Raw genomic sequence first — 9,854 nt, forward strand, 5'->3', positions numbered from 1 at the left:
TTACATGGACAAGTTTCAAAGTAATTTCAGCTATAATTAGATTTACACAACTTTCCACAAAGACCATTAGCCAAGACATTGGTGTCTGATGTTTACTTCAGTTTTGCTCTGAAGTTATAAGTCTAATGTAGCTTAAAATAAAGGACGTGTAATATCCACAATCTTTTCCATAATTACATGCTCAAATCTTCATTAACTTGCCTAAAATGACTTTGTTCGGTTTAAATGAACAATTGTGTAAAATATCAGAGATAGTTTGTATTTAATATTATTCTGAAGTTTCATTCTTAGGCCTACTAGCTTAGTCGTGCAGTGTTATTTAAGCTCTTTGCTCTTATGTTAATGAGCATATTACGGTCCATCCCTCCTGAAAAAGATGATTTTCATGCAAATTTCATATTAAATTTTAACAAAGTTCATACTGCTTTCAAATGTTTTTCACTGTTGTGTGACCCTGCATTCAATAAGAAGGGTTTAGATTGCTTTTCTATCAAACATTAGATCATTAAGGCCTAATGATGTGCTGCTAGATTGTATATGCTATATTCCTCTGAACATTGTACAGTCTTGGAAAAAGGGTACTAAATTGTACTTTTCCTTGTCACTGGGGTGTTATGATTAAGGCTACATCTTTTGTACCTTTAATGTGTATCTTTCAACTGGACATGTATATATGTATAGTATACCTTTAAAATTTATTTAAGTTACACAGAGCAAACTTATTTCCCCACCACACTGAAGGAAAGGTTCAGCTTAGTACCCTTTTTTTTTTTTTCCTCTGCACAAACAGCCCGTATATATTGTCTGTCTACTCATGACTACTTTCTTCAGGACGAGAACGAAGAAGGCAGAAGGACAAAGACAGCGTTTCTAAACTGTCCCAGAAGAGAACGCCCTCTGCTCCTCCCCTTGCTCCTCCCCCTGCTCCTAAACCTGCTCCTCCTCCTCCACCTCCACGAGTCAGAGGCGGGCCTAAACGCACTCCTCTCCCCAGTCGACAGGTGCTGGATGTAGATGGAGTGTGTGTAGAGGACACCAGGCCTCAGGATGGAGAGATGAACTCTGGTGTACAGAAGCAGACGGGGGATGTGAGGAATCGCAGGGTGAGAATCAGAAGAGGAGTGCGGCAGACATCAGGACACCTCCCTAACAAACCACTGCCTGTTAAAGCCACTGAACCGGCCAACACTCCACCCTCATCTGGGAGCAAGCACAAAGCTACTTTCGTCTGATCTCACACACAGGACAAGTGGGACGAGTACATGACCCGTAGTCGTGTTATATCTCTTCCTTTTTCTGATTGGAATGTTGACTTGACTGGATTAAACTGATAAACACGATAACATTTTGCTTACAAAAGACCTCTAAAACACGTCCAGCATTTAAAAAAGGGGGTAATGGTTCATTCCTATTTATTATGTTTCTCAGATGTTCTAACCACTCATTTGTTTTGAAGACCATATTTGAATACTAATTTTCCACAAAAAAACTTGATAGGCAGAACAGTGACTATACTTTCACTGTCATAAATAAAACCAAATGGAATGAGTATGCAAATTTATGGAGACATCGTCATCAATACACATGTCCTTCCCCTTTCCCCGAGTCAATGATTCCCAAATGACCTGCATTTGCATACCGACACGTGTAAAAAAAAAAACTATTTTGTTATTAATAAAGCTTGTCACATTAACAAAAACTGGAAACAAAAGAACCGAAAAGTCCTCCATCCTGAAAACTTTACCCTGAAACACTGGAGACTCCTTCCAAATAAATGTCTAGTCACACGAAACATAATCAACGATTACACACGTTTTTAAAAAATATGTTTACTGAATAGCGAGGTACACACGCACAACACAACCTGATTATGTGTACACTTCACATAATCTCATGTAAAAGCCTGTTTTGCTTGTTTTGGGGTTAATGTTTTGTTTTGTCCTGTATTTATGATGTATTCCCATATTTTGTTCTAATATAAAAATAAATAAATTAAATAATAAAAAAGACAGCGATAGAGAGATAAGAAAGATATAGAAGAGAAAACAAAAAATTTGTGTAACACAAATTCCAGAATGCAGTGATACAGTAATGACCATCACATCACCTGCCTTTATAGTGTCACAACCAACTGCTTCTTATCTGCACATTCTGAAGAGAAAACTCATCATTTGGAAATTTGCTCACTGATCAGCATTTCAGTTGTTCAGTGTTTCTACGTGAAATGAAGAGTGCTAGTTTCCAAATGGCGTCACTCTATGTTGGCAATCTTCACCCTGCTGTGACAGAGTCCGTGCTTTTGGAGAAATTCAGCTCTGTTCGGCGAGTTCATTCTCTCCACCTCTGCAGGAACAAGAGGACTGGTACATCACTCCAATATGGTTTTATCAACTTTCTGCATCAGGCCGATGCGGAGCGTGCTTTGGACCTGCTCAATTTTGACATCCTTTTGGGTAAACCCGTGCGTATCATGTGGTCCCAGAGGGACTCATCCCTCAGAAACAACAGCATGGCCTTTTATGACACCTTCTCCACCTTTGGCAACATCCTCTCATGCAAGGTAGTGTGTGATGAAAATGGGTCCAGGGGATATGGATATGTGCACTTTGAGAGTGCCAAGGCTGCCATCAAGAGGCTGAATGGCATGGTGTTTAATGACCGCAAAGTGTTTATCACACACGTCAAGTCCTGCCAGATGCACCAGTCTGAAAACAAGATGACTGTGAAGGATGTCAACAGCAAGCAGGTGCATAACAGCCAAGAGCAGAAGGAATAGAGACATCCTCAACCTCAACACAAGTGTGTGAACCTGTGTCTGAAGAATCTGGATGTCTCTGTGGATGATGAGCATCTACATAAAGAGATCCACCTTTTGGAACCATCATCAACGCCAAAGGTGCGCTAGAGGATTTGGGTTTGGGTTTCTCCTCCTCTTCGGAGGAAGCCACAAAGGCCATGAGCGAGATGCAAGGAAGGATGCTGGACAGAAAGCCGTTGCACATCAGTTTGATTCAGCGCAAAGAGGAGAGACAGGCTCCCCTCTCCAGTCAGAGGACACAGGCTGCCCAAAAGCCTGTACTGAACCACCACCAATCTGCACCACCCTCTGGCAAAGTCCTGAATGCTTTTCCTTAGGCTCAGAACCCCACTGCCAATAACACAAGCATCCATCAAGTCAAGCCTCGAACAAGTACACACAGGGCTACTCAGGACGTACAGCTGCAGAGTTTCCAGAATATGCTGGTAGTGATTGCACCTGCAGTGAAACATCTGCAGGCCAACCAGGTGCTAGGTATGGGTTTGGCTGCAGTTCCCATTGAAGTTAAAGCGGTACCGGCTGCAGTTCCTGCTGCAGTTAAAGCTGTACCACCTACAATTCCGGCTGCAGGTATAAAAGCAGTACTGACTGCAGTACCGGCTGCAGGTCCAGATGCATCTCCAGCCCATGTGAGAGATGAGCAGCTGACCAAGGACACACAAGACACACACCAATCCCAGGATACACAGACTGCTGTGCCTGCACTGAGTCGAACGCCACTAACCATCTACATGTTGTAGTCAGCTGATAGGGATGAACAGATCAGGATGTTTCATGAGTACATGTTACCACTGGTGGAGGAAATATATGTGATGCGAGCTAAGGACATCACCTGGATGATAATACAAGGTGAGAACAACTATGAACTGCTAAATATGAGTGGGGACCCCAAGCTTCTGTGCTCCCAGGTCGAGCATGAATGTTGCTTTGCTTCGGCTGAGGGAAGCTGGTCAGCACGTCTGTTTTCCTCCACCCAAGAACAAGAATAAGAAGAGGAGAAAGAAGAAGCACTTCCAATAAAAATCACAAATTGCACCTTAACTTCCTGACTTTCCGATTTTTAAAAAATGAGAAATTAAATCGAAATATAATAAATGAATTAATTGTCAACACTACTGAAACCTCTGTGATTTAAATCAGAATAATAATAGCTATGTTAGCTTTAGACTTTTTATTTCTTTCTGAAGACTGATGTTAATGCAAAGTAATGCAATGGAATCCAAACTTATTTTTGTTACGGTAAGTAATTGGTAAATCGATGAGGTGCAAGTGCCTACAATGGGCTTGTGAGCATCAGAACTGGACCATGGAGTGAGGGAAGACGGTGGCCTGGTCTGATGAATCACATTTTCTTTTACGTTATGTGGATGATGTGTGCATAGCTTACCTGGGGAAGAGATGGCATCAGGATGCACTATGGTAAGAAGGCAAGCTGGCAGTGGCAGTGTGATGCTCTGGGCAATGTTCTGCTGGAAAACCTTCTGTCCTGATGTTCAAGTGGATGTTACCACCTACCTAAACATTCTTGCAGACCAAGTACACCCCTTCATGGCAAGGGTATTCCCTAATGGCATTGGCCTCTTTCAGCCGGATAATGCCTCCTGCCACAATGCAAAAATTGTTCGGGAATGGTTTGAGGAACATGGCAAAGAGTTCATGGTGTTGACTTGACCTCTGAGTTCCCCAGATCACAATCCAATCAAGCATCTGTGGGATGTGCTCGACAAACAAGTCTGATCCATGGAGGCCTGACCTCACAACTTACAGAACTTAAAGGATCTGCTGCTAACATATTGGTGCCAGATACCACAGCTCACCTTCAGAGGACTTGTCTTGACGGGTCAGAGCTACTGTACACAATATTAGGCAGGTGGTTTTAATGTTATGGCTGATCGACATATATTGATTTATTGATTCGCATATACAGTGAGGGAAAAAAGTATTTGATCCCCTGCTGATTTTGTACGTTTGCCCACTGACAAAGAAATGATCATTCTATAACTTTAATGGTAGATTTATTTGAACAGTGAGAGACAGAATAACAACAAAAAAATCCAGAAAAACGCATGTCAAAAATGTTATAAATTGATTTGCATTTTAATGAGGGAAATAAGTATTTGACCCCTCTGCAAAACATGACTTAGTACTTGGTTTAAAAACCCTTGTTGGCAATCACAGAGGTCAGACGTTTCTTGTAGTTGGCCACCAGGTTTGCACACATCTCAGGAGGGATTTTGTCCCACTCCTCTTTGCAGATCTTCTCCAAATCATTAAGGTTTCGAGGCTGACATTTGGCAACTCGAACCTTCAGCTCTCTCCACAGATTTTCTATGGGATTTAGGTCTGGAGACTGCCTAGATCACTCCAGGACCTTAATGTGCTTCTTCTTGAGCCACTCCTTTGTTGCCTTGGCCGTGTGTTTTGCGTCATTGTCATGCTGGAATACCCATCCACGACCCATTTTCAATGCCCTGTCTGAGGGAAGGAGGTTTTCACCCAAGATGTGACGGTACATGGCCCCGTCCATCGTCCCTTTGATGCGGTGAAGTTGTCCTGTCCCCTTAGCAGAAAAAAACCCCCAAAGCATAATGTTTCCACCTCCATGTTTGACGGTGAGGATGGTGTTCTTGGGGTCATAGGCAGCATTCCTCCTCCTCCAAACACGGCGAGTTGAGTTGATGCCAAAGAGCTCCATTTTGGTCTCATCTGACCTCAACACTTTCACCCAGTTGTCCTCTGAATCAGTCAGATGTTCATTGGCAAACTTCAGACGGGCATGTATATGTGCTTTCTTGAGCAGCGGACCTTGCGCGTGCAGCAGGATTTCAGTCCTTCACGGCGTAGTGTGTTACCAATTGTTTTCTTGGTGACTATGGTCCCAGCTGCCTTGAGATCATTGACAAGATCCTCCCGTGTAGTTCTGGGCTGATTCCTCACTGTTCTCATGATCAATGCAACTCCACGAGGTGAGATCTTGCATGGAGCCCCAGGCCGAGGGAGATTGACAGTTCTTTTGTTTCTTCCTTTTGCGAATAATCGCACCAACTGTTGTCCCCTTCTCCCCAAGCTGCTTGGCAATGGTCTTGTAGCCCATTCCAGACTTGTGTAGGTCTACAATCTTGTCCCTGACATCCTTGGAGAGCTCTTTGGTCTTGGCCATGGTGGAGAGTTTGGAATCTGATTGATTGATTGCTTCTGTGGACAGGTGTCTTTTATACAGGTAACAAACTGATATTAGGAGCACTGTATGAAAGACACCTGGGAGCCAGAAATCTTTCTGATTGAGAGGGGGTCAAATACTTTTTTCCCTCATTAAAATGCAAATTAATTTATAAAATTTTTGACGTGTTTTTCTGGATTTTTTTGTTGTTATTCTGTCTCTCACTGTTCAAATAAATCTACCATTAAAATTACAGACTGATCATTTCTTTGTCAGTGGGCAAACATACAAAATCAGCAGGGGATCAAATACTTTTTTCCCTCACTGTATATATATATATATATATATATATATATATATATATATATATATATAAAATGTGTATGCACTACTTGAGTCAAAAACTGTGTCAAAATGAAATTAAATGAATGTAAATAAAAACCATTTACATTGTGTGTGTGTGTGTGTGTGAGTGTGTGTGTGTATATATATATATATATGGTTAATATACAAAATAGTATATAAAATTCCAATTATATAGAATTGACAAATTTTATAACATAATTGTAAATTCAGAATTTTCCACTCAAAAACAGGCTCTCTCAGTACTTCTGTGAAAAAAAATCCCTGAATCTCTGAAAATAAGTTAAATTCAAGCTTTTTACTTGTCATGTCCTCTATTAGGGAGAAATTTTTCTACAGAAATCAGGTGCCAACCTAGTTGAAAGTATGGTAAATGGTCTGCACTGATATAGTGCTTTTTTAACCTTAGTGGTTCCAAACTGCTTTACATTCACACGGTGCTAACTCACCATTGGGAGAAACTTGGGGTTCAGTGTCTTGCCCAAGGACACTTTGACAAGTGAAGCTGGGAATCAAACCGCCGACCATATGATTAGTGGACAACCTGCTCTACCACCTGAGCCAACGCCGGGCACTGTGGACAGCTGACCATGACAACCACACACCCCGTTATAATAACCTTCTCTGTTCTGTGAAGGCTTTCAACTAGATTTTGGAGTGTGGCTGTGGGGATTTGTGCTCATTCAGCTCCAAGAGCTTTAGTGAGGTCAGGCACTGATGTGAGGCCTGGCACAGAGTTACCATTCCAATTAATCCCAAACATGCTCAGTAAGGTTGAGTTCAGGGCTTTGTACAGGCCACTTGAGTTCCACTCAAAACTTGGCAAACCAAGATTATGCACAGGTGCATCATCATGCTGGAACATGTTTGGGCCTCTTAGTTCCAATGAAGGGAAATTGTAATGCTAATGAATACAAAGACATTCTAGATAATTGTGTGCCTCCTACTTTGTGGCAAAAGGTTGGAGAAGGCCCACATATAGATGTGATGGTCAGGTTTCCACATAATTTTACCCATATAGTGTAGTTTATTACATACTTAGATTATAACTAGCCAGCTAGCTATTGGGGATGACACTAGGACCTGAGGGCATTTCAAATCCCATATTTCATGCATATTCATAAATTAATTTTAATTTAGTCCTGGCCAATTCCCACCCACTAGCCAGCTTTCCCCTATAACACGACAGTTACCAACTGGGGAATGTGAAGTGCTCCCTCTGAGACATGTAAAGCCAGTCAACCACATATTTTAAAACTGCTACTCATGCTGCATCACAGGGAGGAAAGCACTATCTACTCTCTTGTGCATACATGAGCTAAAATGCACACACTACTGGCTCGTCACTATGATTGACAGGGGAGAGAGAGAGTCCCTCCCACCTAGAGAACACTGGCAAATTTGCTATATTGGACACATAAGGCTGTAGCATTGTCAGGATTCTAACTTGAGATATCTGGACGGAATCATGGACCAGGACTATGTGGTGAAGTATAATTATACATGCACAAACACACACAATTACAAATGCAGCATGCACAGTAATCATTATGGTATGATCATATCAGTACTTTAGTGTTGCATTAAGCCTGGTGTTATGTTAAATTATATATGGATAAGAATACAATGCTAGAACCTTGATAATGATAATGTCATTAATACTTTTAATACTCTCTCCCTCTCTCTCTCAGCTGTGTCAGAGGTCAGTCTTCTGCCATGTGGGCTTTTTATATTCACCTCCTTTAGTCACCACTGTTGTGTATCAGTCACATCTCATTGGGCACAGGATGAGAAGAAACTGCTCCTGCCAAGACTTAGAACAGTAGTAACTAAGAAAACAAAGAGGGATGGAGAGTGAGAAATGAAGAGAGACATCATGGAGGCATGCAGATGGATTGAGATGTACAAATGAGATAAAAGGATACAAGGGAGAAAGATGGCAGTAGTAAGTCTTATATAAGAGCGAGGGGGACAATAAAGAAATGTACTGGCTAGGGAGGGAGAGGAAGTACAGATAAGATAATTGAGAAAAATGGTCCCTGTTTGTAGGTGTTATCACTTTCACTCTGTCAAAACAGTAGATTCTGTAGGTCTGTCTGGGTATCTGCCTTTCAGGACATACTCAGTCATTGTAACAACAAAGCGACATCCCACAATGAAGATGGATTTTTTTAAAAACTGTTTCAAATGCTATTTTGTGTGCTGGGGTTTGTTAATAATCTTTGTATGGCAGTGCTGTGAAATTCTCAATGATGACTGGTCAGAAGGTACTGAAGATAAATGCAACTCTGAGAGTAATTCAAATCACAAGTTTATATTAATGTGGTTGTTCAAATATGTATATAATTTCTGCAGAAACTCACTGATGGGGACTTTAATGCTACTTGACAGCATAATTTAAGCCTAATAATAAAAAATGGTGGTATTTAAAAAAGAAAAATGTATAATTGTTAATATAGTGGCGCTTTCTGTAAGATGCTGATATAACACTTATGGAAGGAGTCTCCTGTGTCTGTGCTTTGTAACAGTCAGTAGGTTTTCCACCACCGGATAGTCTTCAGGACAGAGGACCTTTCATACAGGAGCCCCAAGAGGCCATGTGTTATTATTTTTCTTGCTTGTTTTCTTGTGATCTCGACTTAATTTTCTCATGATCTCAACGTCACGAAAAGTTGTTTTCTCACAGCGTAATTTTATCACGAGAAAATCTCACGTCTTGTGAATGGGTTTGGTTTTCCATGCACGTTGGCGTCTTCATCATCGCCATCATAAATGTAATAATTGCCCGCTGTAGACATTGTCTTTATCTCCACATTAAGAGAGGGGTGTCCCCTTCTCAAGTGTCGGACACTAATGTGGAAGTCATCAATGTTCTGTCTCCAGGACAATAAAAACAACACGTTGTTATGTCGGGTACACCGAAAAATTAAGTCGTGATCATGGCTGCTTATGGCTTCTGTACTTTCAGGTTTCTCTGTAGCATGAATAAAAGACAAGAAAAAAAGAGGTTAGTGAAGGAACGACTGACTGTAAATAGCACTGCTATAATGTCTTGTTTCACAGTCTTTTAACTATAAATGGATAAAAAGTATGACATCATTCATTATAAATTGTAATCATTTGCAAATCGCTGTCTTATAAGAACAATGAAACACTTAGTGACATGCTGTTATTGGAAAATAATCAACTTGTTCATGATAACAGGAACTCTGCTTTCCATCTGTCTGCATCACACAAGTCTGTCTTTGATTATTTTTAATTATTTTATTTAGCTGGAAACAGACAACTGTCTACACTCAACAACTGAATAAATATTCCAACTTATTTAAAGCTGGAAAAAGCAGAATATTAAGAAAATACATAAACAGTGGTGTATTTCCAATTAACAAATGAACTGCATGAGAGTTCACTGAGATGTAATTCGCGCACACTCTATGCTGATGTGTGTGTATATGTGTATGTGCGTTATCTGAGACATTGCTGCACTTGCAAAATAGTGGCATATCTAGCCTA

General features: G+C 40.9%; 2 protein-coding genes across 2 annotated transcripts in view; both read left to right on the forward strand.

Moving 5' to 3' along the window:
- rgs12b (regulator of G protein signaling 12b) overlaps positions 1-1,356 on the forward strand; it is a 94,764-nt gene extending 93,408 nt beyond the window's left edge. The window contains exon 20 of the mRNA XM_053679856.1: positions 823-1,356. Coding sequence (XP_053535831.1) covers positions 823-1,232 — 410 coding nt within the window. The 3' untranslated portion in view covers positions 1,233-1,356. The remainder of the gene's footprint in view (positions 1-822) is intronic.
- Positions 1,357-1,539: 183 nt separating this feature from the next.
- On the forward strand, positions 1,540-3,558 carry LOC108262888 (polyadenylate-binding protein 1-like). Its single transcript, XM_053679081.1, has 3 exons — positions 1,540-2,746; positions 2,822-2,896; positions 3,136-3,558. The coding sequence occupies exons 1-3, from the start codon at positions 2,225-2,227 to the stop codon at positions 3,556-3,558; spliced, it is 1,020 nt and encodes a 339-aa protein (XP_053535056.1). The 5' UTR covers positions 1,540-2,224.
- The last annotated feature ends 6,296 nt before the right edge of the window (positions 3,559-9,854 follow it).

This window comes from Ictalurus punctatus, chromosome 3, assembly GCF_001660625.3.
Source record: "Ictalurus punctatus breed USDA103 chromosome 3, Coco_2.0, whole genome shotgun sequence".
Classification (NCBI taxonomy): Eukaryota; Metazoa; Chordata; class Actinopteri; order Siluriformes; family Ictaluridae; genus Ictalurus; species Ictalurus punctatus.

What these genes read in the sequence shown, in the direction of transcription:
- LOC108262888 (XM_053679081.1), top strand. Translation starts at nt 2,225, where the DNA reads ATGAAGAGTGCTAGTTTCCAAATGGCGTCACTCTATGTTGGCAATCTT. An exon ending in AGGATGTCAACAGCAAGCAG is followed by an intron (nt 2,747 to 2,821) that starts GTGCATAACAGC and finishes CTGTGTCTGAAG; the next exon opens with AATCTGGATGTCTCTGTGGA. An exon ending in AACCATCATCAACGCCAAAG is followed by an intron (nt 2,897 to 3,135) that starts GTGCGCTAGAGG and finishes GCTTTTCCTTAG; the next exon opens with GCTCAGAACCCCACTGCCAA.